At 41.8% G+C, this 25,646-nt stretch overlaps 1 protein-coding gene across 1 annotated transcript; it reads right to left on the bottom strand.

Annotated features, from left to right (window-relative positions):
- Positions 1–848: 848 nt before the first annotated feature.
- On the bottom strand, positions 849–25,646 carry LOC108028667 (knirps-related protein). Its single transcript, XM_017100600.3, has 4 exons — positions 24,695–25,646; positions 22,205–22,276; positions 6,667–6,744; positions 849–3,672 (listed from the first exon to the last, which is right to left on the bottom strand). Exons 2-4 carry the CDS (start codon positions 22,229–22,231, stop codon positions 1,840–1,842), a joined length of 1,938 nt encoding a protein of 645 aa, XP_016956089.1. The 5' UTR covers positions 22,232–22,276; positions 24,695–25,646; the 3' UTR covers positions 849–1,839.

The raw sequence follows: 25,646 nt of genomic DNA, 5'->3' as shown, positions 1-25,646 counted from the left end.
TAAATTTAAGAAAAAAGTGACATATAAGAGACGTACTTTTATTTGAGGGATATCCTATTTGCGTAGGATTCTTTAGTATTTATTTAGTATTTGGTTATTTAGCTACGAATTTCCGCTCAGTGATTGATCGAAGCTCAGCCTCATTCATGAGCCCAGGGCCCAGAAGGCATCGGCAGCGGCAGCGTTTTGTCGCTCGAATCGCTCACAGCTTCTGTGCTGCGACTTTGCCAATTGGCAATTGCCTCCTCCGGTGCCGTGGGCATTTGCAAAATGTCAATCTGGTGCTGTGCATCAACTCAAGTGTGAAATAAATAGAAACGAATCCAGGTCCCAAAGTCTAGCGTTTTGCTATAATTTTCGCGCCATTTGCCGTCGACTTTGCCCGTCCGTCTGCCAGTCTGTCTTGGTGGCTCTGTGTCGATCCACCTCGATCGCGAGGGAAAGAGGAGCTGCAGCTATGCTGAAAGTATTTACAATTACGCAAAGATTGATTGAAATAGATTTCGGATTGATTGGCTGCTGGTATGCACAGTGCCTGAAGTTCTTTTTGCGCAATGGTGGGAATCGCAGGTTGTGTGAAAGAGGTTAAGGAGGTTAAGAGCCGGCTCCTCGGCGCTGGGATAATTTCTAATTAAGCTGCTCCGTCCGCCGGCGCGAGAAGATACATTTTATGCGACACATTTATCCAGCAGATACTTCTCTTTATTGATTGCCATCGGGCAAAGCAGCGCCGCAGGAGTCTGAGAAATCAGCTTTCTCCGCCGATCTCGTAGATCGTGTAACGTGGTCTTAGTACCCAGACCCGATCTCAAGCCCAAACCAAGCCCAATCAATACAAGAAACTCGTGTTCATCTAAATATTTATTTGTATTTTCTTGTGGTGACAGCAATAATAATTTTCTTGATCATCATTTCGACTGATTTGCATACCAAATCATCACACGAAAAGGAAAAATACTTATGCAACATTAAGATTAATAATTTATGCTATTTGCTATACAACTTTGTGCGCTTTGCTTTACATTTACATCCGTGGATTCTTCGTACATTTAAAATTTGCTAATTGTGACTAATAACTCGGGCAATCCCCAAACGAGATTACACAAAATTTGTCTACCAGCGGTACTTCTACAGAACGATATTTATGTTTTTTAAACTAACAAATACTCTTGGGGGGTATTGAAAATGCCTAAGTAGTAGCTAGGTCGTCTAATATTATACTTTATATATGGTTTATAGCTTAGAAGAAAACGAAACTTAGAGATTACAAATTCCACTACGATATTATGCACACGCGATACAGATAAGCTGCTCTTTTTGCATATTTTGCTACAGTTTCTTCTACATTTCATCATTTGTTTAGCTTTTCTTTATAACTTTAGATTTCTGAACTTGTATACTTGCCGCCTTGCGGGCAACCGAAAAATTTGTTTATAATTCAGTGCATAAATTATGGAAAGATAACATTTGTGTTATACTTTTCGGTCCCAATATGCAAATCCCTGGTCGGGGGCCGCTCGACTTTTGCATATTTGGGCAATTTGGTTAGTTGTTTTAAACGATGTGATAACATCTAGCCAAAACGGCACGAACTCGTATTTAGCGCTTGTTAATCAGAGTCAAAATTCCCTGCCCCCAAAGAGCCCGTTCCATGTTCCGTGTTATTTATATAACTCACATGCGTTTATTGTTTCGTATATTTTGTATCGGTTTGTTTAGTTTTTTTCTCATTTTTGGTGGTGTCTTAGCGGGGGGCTAATTTTCTATTGCCTCCATCGATCTTCAGTGGCTGATAACTGTCATTTTGTTTTCAGTGGGTTTTTCTTGTTGTAAACGTTCTCAGACCTTAGTGGTTAGATCCAAGGCATTCGAGGTGGCCACCTTAACGGGGGCCTCCAGCCTCAGCCGCTTTCCATTCTCGGTGGAGGCTTCTAGGAGCTCGTCCAGTTTTCTCTTGATCGTCTCACTGGCCTCGCTGTCGCTTAGGATACTATTATTATTATTATTATTGTTATTGTTGTTGCTGATACTGTTGTTGTTGTTGTGGCTCTTCTCAATGCTGGTCTTCACTGTCTCCGTGGTACTGTTGTCCTCCTCTTCACGAGCCTCCGCCTCAGGATCGGATCTTTCCTCATCTGGCGTTACCTTCAGATCCTCCTCGTCCTCATCATCTTCTGTATCATTTTTCTCTATATCGCTGGAGATCTCGGTCTCTCCCGGTTCGATTTCGGGGCTACTGCTCTTGCTGCTCAGGGAACTGCTAGTGGTCTTCATGCTCAGGTCGATGGGATTATCTTGGCCGGGACTGGGATTTGGCAGCTCTTCGGCTGGGGTTTCCGCCTCTTGTTGGGCGGGTGAGTGGGGCGGCGTCATGGAGACCACTAGATCCTCCTCCTCTTCCTCATCCTCGGCTCCATCGATGATCTCCTCCACCCTCGCCTCATCATCCTCTTCGTTTTGGCCATTACTCTGCCTGCTCTTCACCCTTTCCCTGCCGCTCTCCGAATTCGGTGTGACCAGAGCTGAAATTGAGTAATCCTGTTTCGAGTGTGGCGGTAGTTTTGTTGTCGGCGGTGGACTTTGCTGCTGGGACTTGAGCACGGCGTCTAAGTAAAACCTTTTGGTGAGCTCTTCGGCTGCCCCACCGTTCGTTAGCAGGTGGTTGTTGTTGGTGTGGTTACTGGGACTTCTGGGCGCTGCGGGCTGATCCTCCTCCTTGTGATGTTGCTGGTGGTTGGCGAATGGTGAAGTGCCGGGGGCGAAACGCTGGCCAGCCCCACTGGAGTTGAACAGATGCTGCACCGCCGCCGCAGCCACCGCGGCCTGTTGCTGCTCCGGCGTGGGTTTCAGCAGACCCTGGTGGTGCGAGTACAGGGCGGGATGGTAGCCGGGGAAGAGCAGGTGCGAGGGGGGCAGGAACGCAGGTGGTGGCATCACGGGCATGGAAGTGAGACCCGGAAAGGGTAGTGGCAGAAAGGGCGACAAATCCTTGCGCATCTGTGGTGGCCGCCCGGGCACAACTCCTCCTCCGCCCGACTGACTGCCATCGGCACCACTCGAAGATCCTCCGGAATTGGATTTACCGCCCAAATGCAGGAGGGGATTTCCCCGCACCGAACTCACCTCCACGGAGCTATCGGAGTTGTGGGAATCGGGGGAGCTCACCGAGGGTGAGGCCACCACGGGATGCTTATGGGAGCCGTACTCGCCACTGCTCTCCAGTCCCAGCATCATCAGCTCCTCTTTACTCCTTACCGAACCAGCGTTGGCCACTGCATAGAGACCCGGATAGCCACTCGGATGGCCGAGCATTCCAAGTGCCGCTGCCGCAGCCGCCGGTGGGGGCACACCCGACATGCCCTTGACCCCGTTGGGCATTCCTGGCCCACCGCCCGAGCCACCTGCTGCTCCGCCGCCCGCCTGCTGGCTGTTGTGGTGCGCCGTCATCGCGGCAACCGCCTGCTGCTGCTGCTCCTGCAGCAGGCAGTGGATCTTGAACCAGTTGGAGCGGCGACCGTAGCGGGAGCCACTCTTCGACATGCCCACCATGAGGCACTTCTTCAGGCGACACGCCTTGCAGGCTGTGCGGTTCTTCTTGTTGATGATGCACTCGCCGTTGTTCTTGCAGTCCGAGATCGATGACAGGTTGTTGTACGATCGGCCAAAGAAGGACTGTAATTTGAAGAATAAAGGATAACAAGTCGGTTAATAAAATATCGTTATTTATTCGTAAATTACTATATATTTGATCAATAATCTATATATTGTTAATGTACAAGATAAGTGTTACGTTTGAATGGTCTAACAAAATAAATATTTTTTTAAGAGTGCGTGGAAAAGTCTGTGCATTGGCCTAAATGTGCATCACTAATACGCACTGTTGCCGTCGGTTAAAATTAGATTTTTATCTAGGAAGCAAAGATTTCAACCAAACATTAGATATTTCACTGATTTATTAAAAAAGTAATATAATCAAAGCAATAAAGCTTACTCATAAGAAATGTAGAAACGACAAAAATCTAAATGGCATACACGTCGTATAATTAATTTAACTTTAAAATCATTAAGCACTTAGTAAATCTTTAAATATATTTTTTTTCTCCTATCGAATATGATTTTTTCTTTAAAAAATATATAAAATTAACGGGTATAATTAAAATGATATTTTCCTGAGAACCTTAATGTAAACAAATTAGTAGTTCAACTTAATGTAATGCTTCCCAATTTGTGTGTCCCTCAAGGTGAAGTACCTTTAAATTTGATTCTTTATAAGAATATATATAATTTTTTGTTATTTAAGTGCCTTAAATATCTAACATATCTCAGTCGAACCACTCCATAACACTCTTGACTCCACCCCCATCAAATTCATGCTTCTTCAGCAACTTCTTTCGACGCAGCCCATGATGTCATTCATAAAACGCTTTCAATGCTCGACAATAATATCTCATTATATTTTAGTGATGATTCATCGGCTGGTTCGGGGCTGCTGAGACCCAGACCTCCTTAAACGCTCCGCCGAAAAAAGAAGAAGTAAGGCGAATCGACATGCACAAGCGGCAACCACCTACACCTCCGGCATTAACCGTTGGCTGGGGCACCACAGACACAATCAATTGCAACAAAGCAAACAAACAATTTAATTCAATGCGGAGGAGCCATGAAAAGCCGAACTGAGAGCCAAAGCTGCGAAAGAAACAAAAGCCCGGGACATGCTGCTGCTGTTGCTGTTTTGCTACGGCCGCTGTTGCTGCTGCTGCGGCTGCCACTGCTGCATGTTGCAAAGGTTATGGCTGTGCAACACTTATGCCAAGTTGCAATGTTGGCAGTAAATCACCAACGCTTCACGGCCTGCCCGCCTGCCTGGCTTTGCAATCAACCAAAGGGACAGACTGCCTAAATGACTGACTGAATGGATGCACTGGGAAAAGCAATTGTCACTTGGTTTTAACCACCTTTTAGTTCTTCTTTCTAAGAATTTAATGCGAGTTTCATTATAAATATTTTGTAGATTTTTTGTGTGTATTTTATATATATTTAAAAGAAAGATTATTTATTAAAATACCATAAGTTAATCATATGTTGTGACAAATAAATATTACTTATTTTCTGGGCAGAAAAAACAGGATAAATTTTAAATATTAAGAAAATGTATTTTTCTAAGACTTATGGTATGTATGTTCATTGATTTTATGTAGAATTAAACTGATTTTTTATCATTCTTACTCACATACTTTGTTTACATTAGACTTGAAGACTTTAAAAGCACACACACTTTTAGGAATTGATTATAAAAAGAAGAAATATAAATACAAATTCGCTTTAAATTTAAGACAATAAAAAATTTTCCTTTATTTAAAATAAAATACCATAAAAAGCATTTCCAATTTATACCGGGGCCTTTTGAGTAATTGCCTTTAAAGGAACATTTCTAAATTTTATTTTATATGCATGCGAAATTTCTCTCAGTGCAACTGCCAGCACTCAAGTTAGTTGCCGTCGTTTTCTGATCGTAGGTGGAGCTTTGAATGGAAGAAACACCGGTGCTGTGATGCTGACGACGAAGCGCAAAATTGAGCAGAGACAGAAACAAAAACAGCAAAAGCAGCAGAAACAATGCGAAAATCCACTTTTAAGGTTAATTGGGCATCAAGATTACTGGGTCGGAAATGGAAATGGAAACGGAGGATTTCAGGCCCGTTCTTCTGCGACTTGGTCTTCAGTTTTCAGTTTCGTTTCAAGAAGCAGGCGGACGGACGACTATTTACAAGCAATTTTGTGCATCAAGGCAGATTCACTTTTGTTTGTTTGTTTTTTCTTGGGCCTCCTTACTTTTTTTGTGTTTTTTTTTCGTCTTCTTGTGGGCGTTAAATTAGCCAAGCGAGGCCCACGCCATTGCGAACGAGGCCCAAGCACAAATCAAATAACGCTGACCCACAAATTGTACGTTAGTTGACCTTTTCTCCTTGGCGTGGGCAAAAAAGCGGAGAAAAAACGACAACGGCCAAAAAATCAAACAAAAAACTAAATAAATAACAAAATCAAATCCCTCCACTGAACGCGCAGCGAGTCGGCGAAGAAACGAAACGGAACGAACAAAAATGATCATCCCACCATTAAAGGAGCATTCGTATTTAAATCAATTATTTGTGGGGCGCTTTGTTTAACTTTGACCTTAGCCTGGGGCAGCCATTTGTTGCCGCTACTCCCCCGTCCTTTATGATGAGCCCAACATTCCAGTTTCGAGGAGAATGGCCTCATAACTTTTTTGCTGCTCGGCGTTTGCATCACGAAGGCGGCGAATTCGATTTATTGAAATCGATTGGAGCGATTGATATGAAAAACTTTGGGCCGCCGAGGAATGCTTGTTCAAAAGTGTTTGTTGCTACGGAAACATTGGGGCTGAAATGCGAAAAAATTATAATTGGCCCCCTTTGAAAACCAAGCCAAAGATGCAAGCAATGTAAAGTTAAATATACGGTATTTAAATATATTTAAGGTTAATAATTATAGCATTTAAAATTAACTGAGCTGAGATCAAAGCTATAAAAGCTAGATATCTTTTACTTATAACCGTTTTTTGATAGCATCGTCTTAACGTAAGGAGCATAATATATTCCGAACTAGATAAAATCAATTCCAAATTAATCCGAACATCGAACTCACCTTGCAACCCTCGCATGTGAAGGCTCCGAAATGGAATCCAGCCGCCGGCTCTCCACACACCTTGCACGTCTGATTCATCTGCAATGGGAACGAACAGAACACCAGACATGAGAATGGGATTGTAAGTAATTTTTTGGGGGGGATCTCTAAGCCTCTCGGCACCCAATCCCCCACCCACCCCACTGAAACTGAGGCAATAAATTCATAAAATTTCAATTAAAAGCTACAGCAAATCATGACACGAGCATCTGGAGCTCTCCATCTCGCTTCGAGTCCCCCAAAGAGAATTGGAAAACCAGCCGCCAGCGAAATTCACACGCATTAAAAATTAAAATGCAAACATAGTTTGTCATATCGCGAAATTGGTATCAACGAAAGAAAAGGAGCACGGCCACAAACGAAAAGCGAGAAACGAGCGACGACAAATGGAAATGGGAAACGGGCCCAAAGGAGCCCCCAACAAATGGGCAACGAAACCCGACCATGAACTCCCTGCACAGGGAGAAAATCCAGGAAAAATCTACTGGTTCCAAAACAATATATTATAAAAAAGCATGGGCTTTTGCATTTTTAAGAGTTGCTTTTCATAGGTATATATTTGTAAATATATTATTATATTTAATGCTTCTTCCAATAATAGTTATAATATTATTTCCTTGCAGTGCACCGGGCCAAGCGTCTCTTCTGGGGCCCATAATAAAATATGAAGATGGAATCAAATGAAAAATTGCCTCAGAGCACACACACACTCTGAGCAAACAAGCAGCATTTGCATTTATATGGCCAACTCTGTACCTTCCTTTTTCACCCAGCTGCCCCTCGCAAATAGGCGCAACTTGTAGCTGAGGGAATATTTGTTTATTTATTGCGAGCGAAATGTTTATCAACAAATTGCCATCAATTGTTGTTTGGGTGCCTGGCCAGGAGTTGGCTTTTTGGGTTCCCCTGGCTTGCCATAGTCAGGTTGAAATTGGGCTGGGGGATCGGATCGGAGGGAGTTGCGTTTTCCTTATTGCCACTTGTAGCTGGAACTGGAGCAAAAACTCTGATGACACGCGCACATGCAAACAGGGGTACGTTTGGCAAGGAGAAGGTGCTCTCAGGACCAGGTGATCGTGGGAGACTTTTCAGTGTGTTTTTTGGAAGTTGCAAACGGTTTTTTGGGTTTATATAATATTGTCAATTTTTTGTTAAACATAAAAAAATGAAAAAATAATTCAGGTAGTGGCTTTTGAACAAATTAAATGTTAAAACCTTTTCGAATTTGTATTTGAAATGTTCGTAACAAATAAAAAAATTAAAAACACTTATATTTTGAGGGAAAGTCTCCTAAGAATTTTTTTTTCAACTAATTCTAAATGAAAAAATTTGAGAGGGTAAATAGTCAATATATTAAAAATATATATGCTTACCAATATAAATATTTTAATAACTAAAAATTATACTTCTTTTTAAATGGGGTTTTCAGTTAAGTAACGGCTTATACCTTTTCCGTAAACCATTTAAATTTCATTGAAAGCCAATTCATCGAAGCTAATGCTCCGAGCGCAGACCAATTGAAATGCCTTCAAATATATGGAGGTAACCGAAAATTGGCTGCCCAACTGGTAGCCAATGGGCCTGCGAATGCACTCCATATCGGACTCATCCCCGAGCCAAGTGCTGGCCAGCTTTCCGAAGGCTTTGTTGTGTTTTATGGCAGCTATTGGCCCACGGGCGATTCTCGGCCATAATTCTTGGGGGCCACAACAATTTGGCACATTACAAAGTAGGAGAAAGCACTCAACACATTCACTTTTTCACTCGCCTCTCCTCCAATAAGCAAATCCCCGAGGTGGGGGTCTCCTAAGAATGCCATGGCGATTGGCTTAGTTCAGCTCTGGGTTCCTTTTCTGCCAAGTGACTGTGCTTGTTGTAGGTGCCTTGTTTGACTGTAAAACATGCTAATCTGATTTCGTGTTATGTGTTGAGTTGGAGGTGAGTTTTCGGCCCGACTTTGGGTCTGGGCCCCTCGACTTGGGTTGGAAATAAATTTCCTACGTTTAGGTTTCATAAAGCGTCGTCGGGTCTGGCCGTTGCTGCCTGCCAGCCTGCCGGCCTGTCGGCCTGCCTGGGATTAATCGACAAATAAAAATCACATAAAATAAATTAAAAATTATGAGTTTCAAGTTTCAACAACCTGCGGATTGGCAGCAGATTTAGTTTGATTTTAAATCACAGTCAGCCAGAAAGAGAGGGACAGACAGAGACAGGGCCCAAACACGTTGCAGATGAGCGTCGCCGTGAAATTTATGCAGACAATGTGCAATATTAAAAAGCCATAAACATTTATTTTACAACGGACAAGCGACACATTCTTACCAAGGCTCTGGAATTAACTGGCTTTGAGGGAGGTGAAATGTGGGAAAGGAATATTGGCCAGAATCTCTGTTCATACTATGTATTCCAGAGCTATTTGTTGGGTGTCACGCTTGAATTTAAGCCAAGTGTCGCACTTTGATTTGTGGGTTCAACTCGATTTGGCTAATGAAAAAAGTTTAGAATGAAAGAGGGGAGCTTAATATATGTATTTTATTGCACTTTATAAACTACTGGAATTTTAATTGCAACATTAGTGCATTAAAGGCATTATTTTTCCTTATTACTCCTTTAATTGGAAATTTTTTTATCAAAATGTTTTGTAATTACACACACATTAATAACATTTTTATTATTTATTTTAATGGATGTTAAATCAATACTATACTTAAAAACAGTCAAACGATATTTATATACGAGTATATAAACATAATTAGCTTGACAGAACGGCAAAACCTATAATTACCGTAAGTTATTTATAATCTTTTTAATTGACCCTCCTCATTCAGACCTGTTTTAATTTGTTCACAAAGACAGCTTTTTATTATATTGCATAATTTGCGTAAAGCAGCGTAAGCAGCACTGCCCCGAAAAACATTCAAAGTCACAATTAGCCCGGCCATTAAGTGAAAGTGTTATAAATTAGATGCGAGAGCGGCAAATGTGCCAGTTGAAAAACCACATCGTCTGCAAGATTTTAATTAAATATACATAATATTAATAACGTTTTTCTTTGTCAAGCAATTTGTTCTCTTAAGCGACTAACAAAATATTTCTGTCTGCGCCCGGGTTATTGATGGGCTGCGAATATTGATGAGCTTTTTCGACTTCACAATGCCAATTTATTTTAATTAGTTGGTATATTTTCCGAAAATAAAAGTTCCCCCAGTTCCTCAGAAGTGCAACAAGTTGATCCAAGACAAACAGACGCCAGCAAAAAATATGAATACCTCCAAAAACTCCACCAGTCATCGTCCACAATAATAGTGGATGCTGTTGATTTTGTGTATGTGATTAATTATGGCGATTGCTGTTCTGTTTGTTGTTTGATGTTGTTTGGTTGTTAACCTTAACGCGCAGCAAAAATAGCAAGTAGAATTTATAATTTTTCATGCCCCGATGATGCAATGAAAAAACGTCGGTGTATGTGTAATAATAAGATGCTTTGTTATATGGCTTATTAAGCTGGGCAAATAAAAGAAGCGACCGCAGAAAAAAATTAAATAAAATTATTAAAATTCGTTTAAGGCACGTTTACTCCAGTTTTGAGCCCGGCTTGCCTCGCCTGAAGCTGTTAAGAGCTAAGTGCCATTAAGACCAAGTCCAAGCTCGGTCGAAGTTTCTGCTTATTTTCATTTTTTGCCTTCCTCGCTTCTTTTTGGCAGGCAAAAAATTATGATAATTGCCTGACCTTGGCTGGCATGTACTAATACTAATTCAAATTTGCACATCTAGTGCGCGGATCGCAGGTCGGGGGATCTCCCCTCCCCCTCAGCATGATTCGCATGCAATTATAAAAAAGCGCAGGCTAGAGGCAAAAACATAATTTAATTAAAATGAAATCATGCACAAAGCCATTGCCTCGCTTTGTTCATTGTGCGCTGCGGCAAATTGTTCTAGTTTTTAATTTTTTTTCGTTTTTTCGTTTCATATTTTTTTTTGTTATAAACATTCATGACTCGTCGACACTGAAGACGGTCGTTTGGAGCGCTCCGTGTGTTGGTGTTGCCCGTTTGCCAGTGATGAGCAGATACGAATGCATAAACAAATGCGATTAGCCTAAGACTGCACCTAAACTGGACTTAAACAGTAGTGAGTAGATACTAACGAGTATTATAAGTGCAGCTGGCTCTTCTATTCATATTCTGATTTCTAAAGCAGCGGAGTAAAATTTAATGGACCTCGGTATTGCCACTCATTAGGAGATATTAAAAGAACACCTTATGCTAGCTCGATATTTAATGGCTATTTTTTATTAGTGTTATGATGTAGCTTCAGTTGTTGGCAACCAGAAGCATATGTTATGGCCAATTACTAATAGAAGTTTTATAAAATAACAAAAATCAATTAAGCAAAGATGAGGGGCCACTTAAATCGAATTAATTTCCAAAGGGAAGTGCCTAATCAGACGCTATTTAATTAGGCCCGTTTAATATGAAATTCAATAGAACAGGCTGCATACAATGACTTGTGTTCGCATTAATCTAAATCGATTACACTCTCCTGCTCACAACTAGTGCGATCAACCTCCGAAGGCAGCTGCAAGGTAAATAGGCGATTGCTCTGGTCGCAGATTTCGAGCCAACCCCAGCCAATCAGATGAGTCATGTTGGCTATGCAAACTCGTTTATTCCCCAGTCGATCTGCCCAAGAGGAGCGGAATTTGTCAAAATGGTTATATCGCATGTTTGATACGTTTTTTCTGGCTTTCATTTCTTTCTTCTCCTTTTTTCCGCCGCATTACAAATACTTGAGGCAGTTTCAGCTGCACACACGCATTTCTTTCGCTTTTCCTGACCCAGCACTCCTCTTTGCTTAGTCACGCGGCCTTTATGCTTAGGCAATTTGTCAAAAAAATAACGCACAACAAATTTTACACACATTTTCAGGGGGCCAGCCCTTCGAAACCCCTCAGGGGAGTGATCAATCATGAGAAATCTTTCTGTTAATATCTTTTGCGAGGGGAAATTATTCGCAGTTGTTATAGTTTGGCCAGGGAGAATTCTTTTCAGCAGATGAATCTTTCATATAATAAACGGTTCATTGTGTTTTTAACAGTAACTAAATGTTATTAAAAATTTGTTTCAGCTTGTAGAATATCGCCTAACCGAATTTGCTTATCAAATCCAATAAGACTCTTTTCCCAAATAAATCTCTTCAAGCGAACTTGATTTGATGATTGATATATGTTTTGTTTGACAATTACTGAATGGCCAATGAAAACGCCCTTATTTCGTTTCACTATTTTCTCCCCTTGCTTTTCACACAGTAACTCCCTCAGATTTTCTCTTCTTTCGACGTTTTTTGGGCCTCAACACCCCTGGAAAGGCAATCCATCATCATTTATCGTCCGCCTGGTCGGGCGAGTTCGTTGCCTAAGTCTTTCGTTTTGATTTTCGTACTTAGCTAATTGTTGTCGTTGTCGCTGTCGCTGTCGCTGTCGTCGTTGTTGCTGTCTTAAGCTACATAAAAGCCAAAGCCAAACACTATAATTATGAGCCGCGATGATCATGCCCCTGATGATGATTATCGCGATGATGAAAAGTGCTTAGCAGAGTTTGCAACTTGAAGCATCATCACTGCCGTCAGTTTCTGTTACTGTTGCAGCTCCGGAGCTATAAAGCTATGGAGCTCTGAAGCTCCGAAGCTCTTCAAGCTGTCAAGCAGGAAACGTTTGGATTTATAATGCTCGACCCGCCCCTCCTCCAACCGCCCCTTTATTCCTGGTCTCGGTCTCGTCTCTGTTTGTCATTATAATTAATTTGTAACTATTTTTATGAGCTCATGTGAAATTTAAATTGTATTCACCGGGCGTCCCTGCTAACTCTTTCTCTGTCTCCGCGACGAGAGAGCGGCTTTCAGCGCCCATGTGCCAAGTGTTTGTGCAATTTCCGCTTAAAATTTGAAATCTCCCGACAAAAATGGTACAAATTATGCTGAAAAATTGACAGGAAAACGTCAAGTGGGAGAAGTGGGCTGCCAAGGCGAGGGGGGCGCGGGCACACATTTTCCTGAGAACTTTAAGTGCAATTTGCAATGCTGAAATTGGAAATGGTAATATTTGCACAGCAATTTCGGTGCGTTGGAAAGGAAATTCTCACCGATTTTGAATGTGAAAAAAGAGTTCTCTTAAAAAACTGCAATTTAATAACTTCAACCTATAACTAGGGGAAGATAATATACATTTTTACACATTTAGGAACTTTATTTCAAGCGAAAAATTAAAAAAGACTAATTGCAAAAGTCAGATGTCCGTCAAACTGTTTGACATTTTTGTTTCCTTGACTAGTTACATCACTTATATTTCAGACATATTTTTAAGAACATTTGTTCATTTTCCCTATTTTATTTTAAACTGTAGCTGTAATACTAGTCCACAGTTAGTGTATTCACAATTCCCGTATCGTTCTAGCATCTCTTAGTCATTTTTCTCGTTATGCAAATGCGTGCAAAATGTGCGAGGTTTTCTTCTGTTTCCGAGACTCAAATGCAATGCTCAATGTGGCTGCCTTTGGTGTTTAGCTGCTGTGGTTGTTGTTGGGGCAGTTGTTGCTGCCTCGTTGTTGGCTGCCAGCCACACGTTCACCGATCGCTGTGGCATTTGTTACAATTTTAAATGTTAGCTCAGGCAAAAGCGAGGCAACGGCAGACTAACAAACTTGTGCCAATTGTTGCTTACAAGTGTTTGACTTGACATTTCGGCGTGCGCGTCTTTACGGAATTGGCTCCGTACATATATTAGCCATATATACTCGTGTGTCTGGGCTTGCCAAAGGAAACCCGTGCTAGCGCAGGCCGTTTCTCCCAGTGTATTCATATCGTTGGGGGCAACTGACAGCCGCTGCCGCAGGTGAAATGCTCGACGAAATTAATCACAGCCAACCAAATCCCACAAAGGCCACAAAAGTTGGCTAACAAATTAGTGAGCGCTTGGAAAATTGCATTTTAAGTTGCTTTTTGTGATTTTTACTATCCATGATTTGGCATAAAAAGCTTGCTGTTCGATTCAATGAGCATTTGAACTGCACCAGATGCCAACGACTCGACTTGACGTATGCGAATCAAACAGGGGGGCCCGCGAAAAAAACATAAATGGAAAAATAAAAATAAAAACAAGTGCAGATAAAACTTTGGAAATAAATCTTGTGCTCAGCATGGCAGGCAGACAATTCCGACAAATAGAGGATGCGACAAAATGAATGGATTGCACCATGAATGGCTGAGCGGATGAATGGTTGGATGGATAGATTGCTGACTTGGTTGTCTGAAAATTGTCAGCCTAAGCTGCAGGCCAAAGCTGGCCTTGAATAGCAGAGTTAGTTTAGACATGGTCACTAAAAATAAAAAAAAAGTAATATTTATTGAAGGAAATGAAAATGCATAAAAAATATATTTTATAAAATTGATATATCTTCAAAATATTTAACAAATTTGTTTAGATGTTGGATCTATTTTATTTGCTCAAAAACCTGTGGTTCCAAACATTCCCCTAAAATTTTGTTAAGGCAATCAATGTCAGTCGCTCTCCCCTCGAATCAAATCATCATGTCACTCGGCTGAAATTCTTCCCACGCTTTTCGACCGCTGCAGGAGCCATGGAATCCTCAAAATCAAATTCCATTTTAATTAGTAGACATTTTCACATTACGTATACGCCACATCTGACGTGGGGGGCACCCTTCTCCTTCTCCCCACCCACTGCCCTCCTTTCGGCCATCTCGCTGCCCGTGTGTGGTGGGGCCATAAAAGCCGAACAAAATTATAACAGCCAACTTGCAAAACATTTACACCAGCCCACCAAGCACCGAATGCAGCGGGTGGAGGTGGATTTTAGGCGGTGGCAGGCAGCCGCTTTCTTTGCCTGCAAGAAAAATGATTCATGGAAGAGGCCCCAGACTCCTGCTGGTTTGGCTTGGTGGCTAGGTGGCTCTGCTGCGGGCTGGTTTGGTATGTGGCCGTGGTGGTGTGGTTGGCTTTTTGGCCAAAGCGTCTCGACGCCGGGCAGACTATTAACTTTGAAAGTTGTTTAAACAGGCGAGGAGCCGAGAGGCGAACCTCCACCTTCTATTTCTTATTTTTTCCTCTGGCTTTTGCATTGGAAGCTCCTCTGTGTCGTCGTGGTCGGTTGTCTGCACCAGCTGCCTACTGCACGCTGCCTGCTGCTCCTTTACCTTGCAGCCAGTGTCATCGGCGTCGCGGCTCGTGGGAATTGGATCATTAGAAGCCGGCAAAAGGCGAAGGCGCAGGCAGCGGCAGAAGTGAGCAGAAGTTGGTCAAAGGCGGCACTGAGAGAAATTGAATGGTCTCCCATTGATTTCATTGGGTACTAAGGGTTTTGTAGTACTTATTGACTTTCAACAGTACCACAAACTGATAAGTAATTTGAATGTTTAAATTTGTAATTGGGATGGTATTATTTTTAACAAGTATGAATCTAACCTTGAACCTTTAATTCTTATATTAAAGAAAGGTAAATTAAATTACAAAATGAATTAAAATTTCACTAGGAATTATTTCAAACCCATTGATAGACTTTAAACTAACGAAGTACTTAACTCTTCAGCAAAGATTGCAGTATTAAGTGAGTATTTAAAAAATACCAAAATAAGTATTGAAAAGAGCATCAATCTGGCAACATTAGGACCCCCGAAATAAACATAACCTATAAGGGTAGTTCAATTTTACAATGGAATAAATCAAGTCAGATAATATCTCCCAGTGCAGCATTCAGATGTTTCGCCAGTTTTCGGTTCGATCCGCCTGCCTTGGCAACTCACCGGGCAATTTTGCATGTGTTTTGTTGCTGGCCGCGGCTGTGGCAGAGTTGCCACCGTTTCTTGTTGAAAAGAGGCGCGATAAGTAAATGTGTCCGCGTCTCCCGGCCGTTTTCCTTTTTCTTTCCTTTTATTTGCACTTGCAGAGCCAACAATTCTTTCCTTTTATTTTTTCCTCGCCGTTTCTTGTTTGTTTATTTGTTTTTCCCCCTCTTTCTGTTGGTTCAAGCTTCTATTTCTTTGTATGCGATTTATTTGTTTGTTGTCTCGTTGTTATCTGAGTAAGCTTTGACTCACTGGCTTTTTCCCCCTTCGATTTTCCCCAGCCCCACGCTGCAGTTGTTGTTCCCGTGGATTTCGGGGGAGTCAAAAGTCAATTAAATAAGAGCAGTGCACAGTGAAAAGCTTGTACTTGTTGTGGCCTCAGCTGCCTGTTGTTGCTAGCTTTGTAGCTGCTGCTGTTGTGTTTTTGCGAAACGAGCAATTTGTGCCTGTGCTATGTGGTTGACTGTTTTTTTTTTGGTTTTTTGGCTTGGGTTGGGGCCAGAAGTGCACTATGGGAACCATTTCACCAAAAAGCTAGCCAAGTTGAAGAGTGTTTGGTAGAAAAATTACTCGGGTGATTTATGAAAAAGGTTTGTGGCCCGAGTCTTTTGTTTTCTGCGTCGGCGTCGAGGGGGAAATTTAGGAAGTGCTTAAAGTTTAAAGGAAAATTTCGCAAGGAATTTCCGATGAAGGTGCTTAAGTGGATTGTTTTTCTTTTGGTAAAAAAGGCAAAGTATGAATTTGAAAAATCCCATAGTAAAATTAGCTTTAGAAAATAATGTTTGTTGCCTAAGTCTTTCGATTTAGCTAATGTGTTCTTCTCATTCTTCTAAAACAAATATAAATCCATATCTTATCTCTTTTATTCCTCTCAAACAGACAGCGAACACGAATTTCCCTTTCTATTGAATCAAGTTATTCCCAGAGACCTTATAAAAACTTGGGTTTCACTTTCCATAAAACTATTAAAAAGACGATGAATTAAAATTGAATTAACTTGTGGTCTGCGCAGACTGGTGGGAATCAAAAATAACAGAAGGCTCGCAGAGATTTGGGCAAAAAATGATCATTGGACTGGCATTGTTGATATTTACTTTTCGACTTCTGCCCAATCCCGTCTCAATGCCAGCTCCCCCGCCAATTGCGCCGAGAAGGGGGAATCTCCGTCACGTGTGTGCGCAAAATGGTATAGAAATAACAATAACAAAGGCATTTGTTATTAGTAGCCGAGTGCGCTTTGAAAATAAACAGCTAATACAACAATGGGCACAATTTGCTCGCTGCGCCACTGAAATCGAAAAATCGAAACCGAAGCTGAGCCCGGAGATTCAAGCTCAGATCTAATGTAAGCGGACGCGGGCATGCAATGATCTTCGATATATGTGTATCTATTTGCCTATAGTATATGCAATTTATATACATTTAATTCAATTTGCCGGGCTAAATTGTTTAGTTTCTGTTTGGCTCACAGTCGTGCAGAGGTCGTGGGCGAGCGGGGGATATCTGTTAATTTCATGATTGGGTCTTGGCTTAATGTGTAATGCCTTGACTCGAAAACAATTCTAACAATTTGGCAGCTCATTATGCGGTGCGCTCGCTCGCCTAACCACGCCAACTTGACTCCAATAAACGATGCACAACCTTGACCTTAAGCCACAGCGAGAAAAATAAACCTCCACCTCCACCATTATTTTTTATTATGGATTACAAACCGAAAATTATAACAATTTTGTTACGCTTCTTTGAGGAAAGGGCCCGCACCGAATTGCAGGCGGCCCCACTCCTCCGGAGCCCCTCGATCCACTCTCGTTATTAGGCGCCAACTTATCAGCGTAATAAAGTGGCGGGGCAACCAGTTGGAACAGTTTCTGTGCGGTGGCAAAGTGTTGAACTTGAAAACGAAAGCAAAAGCGAAACGGAAAAGAAGCCAGAGGCGCGTGGGTCGATCGAGGAATACTCTTTTGGAAAGCAGTGCAATTGATTCTACAAAAGTACAAGTGGTAAACAAGTGACACAGAGAGGAACATAGAAAATAAAAAATAATTTCCCTTTAAAATATTATTAACAAATGATATATTTAAGGATCATAAGAAAAAGATTTATAAATGTGAGGGTTAAAGTTAGGGGCGACACCCCAAATAACGAATATCCAAGAGTACTATCACACTTTATTTCATAATATCAGAAAATTACCAGAGATCCTTTTTCACCGTCAAATGCCTTTTCGCAAAATTCCGGCTTTTTAGAGCATTTAAAAACCACTAGAGAATATTTTCCTGGGAAGCCATGAGGCTTAGAGCACTTGAAATTGCTTGGTTGACTTGCGGCGGGGCGGTGGGAAAGGGGAGGGCCACCCAGCCCCAACTTATCTTTAAGCCACGCGCTAATTTGAAAATAATGCTCCCCAATCATTTTCACATTTTTTCACATTTCCCGGCACCTCAGCCTTCGCTGCTATCGGCGTGGAGTGAGCAATAAGAGCAGACACATCCCCTTAGACGCAAGCCTTGCCTTGTGGTGGCTGGCTGGCTGGCTGGCTGCGTGGCTGACTGGCTGGCTGGCTGGTGGCCCTCCCACTTGCTGATTGTCTGTATAATTACATAATATTGCATAATTTTGCAAACAGTACTGGGTCGCTTTGGGATTTCTGCTCTGTTAGCTACGCGGAGTCTCGGAAACTCGGAGTCTTGGGGTCTCATTATCGTCGGCTGACCGACGATCTTCTTCGTTTTCGCTTTCAGTATCAGTGCACAATGTAGTACTTAAATAATAGAAGTTTAATAGCGTTTTGTTCGGTACCGGCCGCATTTGCAAGTCGTTAGTTTCTGCCAGTTGTGGCTTCCACTGCTGGTTTTCTCGGTGTTTTTGCTGTTTTTGGTCTACTAATGCATTCAGCTGTAGGATTTTTGTCAAGGTTATCCAGTTGGCTGTGTTAGCGGATATAATGACATGATGCATGCGGTGGAAGCCAAAGTCAGCATCAATTTCGGTTCTCTGGCTCTCTGTTTTTTCCCCCCTTGATTTGTTTCTTTTTCGCTTTTCGGGAGGAAGTTCAGTTTTAAGAGCGCTGTAATTGTGTGTAGTTCGTTCAAGTTCGCTGCCTTAGTCATTTGGCAAGAGCCTAACGAACTTGGCAGAACCATTCTGCCATCCAGCCGGTGCAATGTGGCATGTTCCCTCACATGGCTTTGGGGGCTTTGGACTGGCTAATTTCGCTCATTAATCATCGAGCGGCGGCTGCGGGAGAAAATCGCTCCGAAAACTGATTACACATGTACGGCCCACCAAATCAAAGTTGTGCCAAAAGGCACCTCCGCCGCATGAAGCCATCTGTGCCATCCATCCCAGTGAAATGTATCTGCAAACAAATGAAGTTGTCTGCCAGGCAACTCATGAAGATTCTAAGGCTCCGTCTAGTAGAGTCATCAAGTCCAGGATTGATCATTGATCTTTTGGCACTCAATCCTCCGCCTCCTCGTCGTCGGCGCACGAATTATAAATAGTGCAAATGCGTGCAGTGCATCATCATCATTAGTTTTCGGCCAAAAACCATGGCAATAGACTTGTCCAAAGTCGCGGCCTAGCCTCTCCACGCTTCCATTATGCTGCCCTACAACTTGCTCTGGCAATTATACGAATCTATGTGTCTGCCTTTAGCTTCGTTTGCTAAATTGTTTCAATTTGTTTTGCGGTAGAAATAATTGCTAAGCATGGGTAGTATCATACTTGGACTGGATTTGGATATATGAATCGAAAATAAAGTTTTTAAAATGATATATATTTAGATAGATCAAGCAAAATATTTGTAGTAAATGGATTGATAATTAGGACAAGGCAAAAAGGGAAAAATCCGTATTATTTTTTTTATTTTTGGTTTATAAAAGGCTTTTCCATTTCCTAAATGAATGAATCCATAATTTTCCTTGCAAATTAATAAGCCCAATTTTTCGGAAGGGTATGGCCAATTCCCCTTGCAACCCGTAGACTCCCGCCTGCCAAGTTCGTGTCCTAAGTCTTTCGTTTCGTTACGTTTTGCGCTGCAAGTCAGGCATTTTCTAATTGCAAGTTAATTTCTTGTTGCGAACATAAATTTAACATTCTAATTGAGTTATCAACCGCAACATATACATACACACTCCGAAAAAAACACACTCCGCGGCAGGAGAGGATGTGGACGTGGATGAGGTAAAACAAGTAGGAGAAGGAGATGCCGACGCCGGACAACTTTTACAGCTTCTCATCTCATCGTCCTCAAGCCGTGTTCGCTTTGGTTTTTCGCCTCCAAACTCCAAACTGGCTACGCATGTGAAAAATGGCCTACACATATGAAGCCGCTGAGCATGTTGTCTTCTACTTCTGCAGCCAACTGCTTTTCCGACCACGAAAACGGCAACAAAGCCACAAGCGTCCGGGTAAGTGCAGTAATTACATTTCGGTGTGTGTAAGTTTTTGGGCCTTTGCTAATTTGCCTGCTGCTTCTGTTTTTCTTATTTAGTTTTTGGGCATTTATAACTAATTTTTCTCCCGGCTTCGGCTTCTGCGCTGCCGCCGAAAGAATCCTCCAACGTGGAAATATGCACTTTGGCATGGCTCGTAATTAATTTACTTTGTGTGTTTGCCCGCTGGCAGCCGCAAAGGAGAACGACACACACGAAAATGTGAAGAAAATCCATTACGCAAATGTTTATGACCAAAATGGTCAGCAGCGGTGGCAGCAGCCTCTTCATCTGCTGCCAATGCAAATAGAAAAGATTTGCCAAAGCCCCCAGATGCGTGTGCCCCAAAACTCGGGCTGCGGATGGAAAATGGAGGCTGAGGATGGGAACCGAGCCTCGTTCCCGGAGTCAAGTGAGCTTCTCTCACATACATCATAACATTGTAATGCATTTTCACCCGGCCCGCCCCCCAGTGGTGGCCCGTGGAAATTAGTTTTCTTTTTTTCCGAAGCTTCATGTCATCAACGGGATTTCGAAGGCGTGATTGTATCGAAGGTCGTGGCAGTATGGAGATGTTGCAAGAACATTAAAACGTTCGAACATTTATGGTCAGCTAATGCAGATTTGTGTGTCTTTCTCGTGGAGTGCTGAGCTTTAAGGTTTCATTAGTGGAAATATTTGGTGGTTTTTTATGAGAATTGCATCGTTGGAAACGAATGAAAATTCCACCAGCCATAGCGTACATTCAAAAACTTATATGCTAATGCCAGTTCTTCATTTTGTTTTATTAAGTGCTCTAATAAAATTCAAATTTAATTAAGGCTGTTTTAGATCATTCTCATCCAAGCTTTAGTAACTTGATACGTCGTTGTATTAGCTGTCTTAAATATTGGAGTTTATTTCCATTAGTTTCTAATATGCATAAATAATTATGGCTATTCATAAGGAAGATATTTTTAGCATTCGCTTATTTTTTAGTTTTTGCATATTAGATATACACGGATTAAAATTTATTTTAATGGTTTCCTAATATTCACTCCACATATCTCGAATTGGATATGCCTTTAAGTCTTATTCTTTATGAAAACCAAGAATGTGACTAAGAAAACATTTTCGGAACTCCTAGCCTTATCGAGTGGAATTCCATACTCGTTGCCAGCTCTTTCATATTCATAAATTTATGAGCTAACGCTACCAACTTGCCGCTCGAAGACATCGTTTTCAAAAGTGGCCCAAATTCGAGCCGCTGTTGTTGCCTTCATTTTAATCAAACATTTAGTTTATCGTCTCACATTTCAGCTAATTAACACTACGTCGGGACCGCCTCTTTGGGCTGTGAGATCTTCGACTTGGTTTATGTTTTTGGCTGGCTCTGGCTTAGCCAGCCTTCTGCCGCTTGAGACGCTTCGTTGCCGGCATTCGACTGATCGACTAAGCGAAAATCAGCTTAAAATCATAAAAAACGCACTTAAATAAAATTTAATATTCAAATATTGACATTTAGTGCCATGTTAGCAGCAACTTAGGTGTTTTCTTCGCCTTCTCTCTCCTTCCCATATTTCTCGAGCTGCCCTCCTAGACAATAAGCCTTAAATTATGCATGTGGATTGCCCGAGTCTCGCGGGAAGACGCAATTCGCTTAGCATTAACTAATTGATCTGCATTAATTTCGAGCCGGTGCCCAAGACAAAAGACCGGACAGGTGAATCGCGTATGCTGGCAATACTTAACGTAGTTCGGATTTGTATTATGATTGTTATGAGTTTTTTTCTCCTATTAAAATTATGACATCATTTAAATATTTTCGCCGTTGTTGGCCGTCGTTAGATTTTTGTGTAAACTGGTTTAGGCTACACACAATTTTCGTCGCTCTTTCTGTCGCTTTTATTGTTGTTGGGCAATTATGCATGCCCCCAAACCCCGAACCCCATAATTCATTTTGCGCCCGGATTCGAAAATGCGGAAGCGCTTTGATTTGCTGATGTTTTTGGGGCCATATCATACATATCTTATCAATATCTCGAGATTTTCTGCGCCGAAATTGTCTTGCTCTCTTGTCGCGTATGAAATTATTAAAGTCATAAACTTTTTATGGCTTCGCTCAATATTTAGATCGTAAAATATTTATATTTCTGTTTATTCTTTCGGAGTTGTTTGATGGAGGTGATCTGATGATAAATTCGATATAAATGTGAGATCGCTTACCGCATACGGGTTGTCCTGGTTCATCATAATGGTAATCGGGGTTCGCCGAGCTCGAAGGACTCAACTGAAGGGCTGTAAATAAACATTGGAAGGTTAAAATATTGGATTTTTAATTCGTAAATATTATAACTAATGTAAGCTAATAATTAAGCTAAGTGTTTGTATGATCAAAGTTTGATTTTATTTTCACAACCAGTTAGATTTTCCATTTTTCTTCAGATGCTTCAAATATTTACATTTTTTATTGATGTATAGAAGGATACTTTAAATACCTAAGATATTCCTATGTTCGTAAACAACTATTTGTTCTTAATAACCATAATTTGAACTGGTACTTGATCGGCACACATTTTATCGAGTGCTCGCCTTATACTGATTGAAGATTCGCTCCAAATCAGCTTGGCATTCTGACATTTAGCGAAGTGAGCTCGGCCAGCTAATAATAATAGTACTAATAATAATAATACCCACAACAATATCAATACTTATTGCGATGCAAATGCTGCACCTCAAAACAACTGACGAAGACAATCAGCTGCCTCACATCAGCAAGCCGCAGCAGAACCCCAGCACCAGGAACCAAGAGTCTCGAGAACCCCCAGAACGTCGCCGTAGCGCCGTGAGTCACCCTGCACACTCAGACCCACTCCTGGGCAGAAGACTCGGCCAGGTCGGATCCCCACTGCCCCCCCTCGAAGCGAGGTGGCATGTTAACTGACAACAGGTGTTTGCTGCTCGCCGTCCGTCTCGAAGTCTTGCGGCCTGCTTGCCACATTTGCATTTGATATTTTGTAAGCTTGTTTTGCTGCCGCTGTTAACGCGTCCGTACTAAATACTTTCACACTTTGTCCCTCTGCTCTGCTCTCCTTTCGTGGCGACTGTGCTTTTCCGGCCGCGGACCCCTTAAGGATGTTCAAGTCAGCACACGACCTTGATGTGTTAATTTCCCTGCCAACTTATGTCAGTCATCCGTCCAGGTACACTCTCAAAAATGGCGCAATAAAAGGGATATAAGTCAGGAAACCTACTGATTGTATTTAAACATATTTACAGGAATCATGGATGCCATTTGGCCACCTAAATTTGATTGTAATAGTGAGAAATATACCTTTATTTTCAGGTGGCATATATAAAATTTCTTTCTAGTTTGTTTTATAATATAAACATTGTGTTTCTACAAAGCTTAAATGTTGCCATATATTCTCATATACGTGTTCAGGTTGTAGAGTGCATAGTGGCACAGTAAAATGAATTAATAGAACGGATGTAGTCAATACACAAAGACAATTTTCCAAATAGAAAACTTACCCTTTTACAAATCTTAAAGAAAATTCGAAACTATTTGCATCTTATTTCTCTCGAGTGATCTGGGATTCAGAGGCAGGAAAAAGGCTTAAGCTGTGATCTTGAAAGGTGCCAGCAAAACCAACCTGTGAAGTAGATTGCCCTAGCTAACTAGAATAAGTGCGCACTCTGCGACTTGTAGAACACGGCAAACTTACAAGGCACTTGCCTTAAGTACGAGTATATGGGGTCTGTCAATATTTGCGACACATGCAAAAGCAATTCAAGTTAGATTCTTCATTGGCCTGCAAGCGAGTCAGGGCGAAATGTACTGGAAAAAATGCATTGAAGGAGGTGTTCTCAAAATCTCAAAAATGTCAAAACCTACAAAAAGCTTTCCTGTATATATGCAGATTTCCCTTGTGAACACCAAGGTTAACTATTCTTTTTAAAATACCTATCATGCCTTATTATTACGATCTCGGTAGATCCGTCAGACTGCAGCCCTAATCCCACTCCCATTTATTCCCCCCATTGATGAAAGCAGTCATTTCTTTCAGTGCCGCAGTTAATGCCATTCCCATGGATCTGGCCTGGCTTTTCGAATTTTTGTAACAAATATTCTGGCAAATAAAGCTTTACACGCTATTTGCATTATAAAGCAAACATGTGCGGCGACTATATCTGGGCAGCCGTCCCGCTCGCACTTGACTTACATTGATTCTGTTATATAGTCGTAAAGTTTATTTGCCCTGCCCTTGCTTTTGTTGCTGTTGATCTAGCCATGTTTTATGGCCACACTAAAAAGTGCACTGGTCAACAAAGATCGGCGAGAGAAAACTTTCTCACCAAACTGTAGAGCTGGGGCCACGGCTCCTAGCGGGCCGTCGTATAAGTGTCATATAGGGGAGTGTGTATATGGTTTGTATAATTAAATCATACGAACCCCGAGCGTCGCAGACAGTTCGTCAGTTAGGCGGATTGTCAAGCGTTATCTGGCATCGCCATCTTCCTTTTGATTTTTTGTTTTATGAATTCTATTCGTTAATGAAATTCACATGTTCCCCATCTCCATCTCCAGCCCGAACTCCGATCCCCATCCCCATCTCCATGCCCAGTTTTATGTTCGAATGATGGATGTGTCTCAGGAAAGGTTCGTTCCGTTTCTCTGATAAATCCGGATACCCCCGGAACCTTTGAACTCACCTGCTTTTACTGGCCGATCAGCCGATCAAGTTAATCCAATTTATTTGCTTAGTGTGTCTACTTGGTTGCGCACTTGGGGTTTGCCCTCCCTAACATTGTGAACTTTCCATTTAGGGTTTTGTGTATTTTCGTGAGTTTCCGCTGTTGTTTTTCTTTTGGCTTGCTATTACATTTGCGTTCACCTTGCGCCAATAAAACGTCACTTGAGCGTATAGAGTTGTTGCTGTTTTTGCTCGAAATGCACTTGACTTTTAGAACTTTAGGCGAGCATGAAGCGTGTTTAATATATATCTTTTGGGTACTTGAGTATGTGTGTTTTTGTATTTCGCGGCTTACATATCACATGTGGGCTAATTTCAAAATAATATAATTAAAAATAAACAGTTTGTGGTTTTAACTTTGTTTTTATTTTTAAATACAGATTTTTGTGTGATTTTTTTGGGTTACTTTTGATGTTTTCTCTACTTTTTGCTATGAGATTTTTATTGCAGAGTGACCACACCTTTGTGTGAGGGCACTCCTGGCTGAGCACGCGCACTAGCCCTGTGTTTCTTTGTTTTCCGCTTTCGTTTGCCGCCTTTTAACGCCTTTCGCAGTGAGGTAAGACGGCCAGAACTCTCTGCTTTCGGTCGGTATTATTTGTGAATTATTTTTCAAATTTATTCCATTCGATGATGGGCCTCTTAGCCCGATTTGCATGTGCTGATTTTTAGCGGCGGCCAAGACAACGTAACCCCTGGGACGTAAGGCGACGCAACGACGGCGGCGACGTGCGATCGAGCGTGCGAGCAAGAAGCGCGAGCTATCACTAAAGACTGATGTTAAGCAGTTCTGCAAAGTGCTCAGACCTCTGCGACGCCGCACTCAGATGCTTTGCAATATCATCCGACGGACGCTCGGTAGCACACTGAGTCGAGGCTTCGGCTACCAGAGAAACACCAACAACAGCAGC

Source organism: Drosophila biarmipes, chromosome 3L (assembly GCF_025231255.1).
Source record: "Drosophila biarmipes strain raj3 chromosome 3L, RU_DBia_V1.1, whole genome shotgun sequence".
Taxonomy (NCBI): domain Eukaryota; kingdom Metazoa; phylum Arthropoda; class Insecta; order Diptera; family Drosophilidae; genus Drosophila; species Drosophila biarmipes.
The sequence above is the reverse complement of the archived record's forward strand: the minus strand, read 5'-3'. Positions and strand labels throughout refer to the sequence as shown.

Excerpts from the sequence above, each read along its gene's own strand:
- LOC108028667 (XM_017100600.3), bottom strand. The coding sequence starts at position 22,231 with ATGATGAACCAGGACAACCCGTATGCG. Across the intron at positions 6,745-22,204 it reads ACCAGGACAACCCGTATGCG|ATGAATCAGACGTGCAAGGT; the intron begins GTAAGCGATCTC and ends TTCCCATTGCAG. Across the intron at positions 3,673-6,666 it reads TCACATGCGAGGGTTGCAAG|TCCTTCTTTGGCCGATCGTA; the intron begins GTGAGTTCGATG and ends TTCAAATTACAG.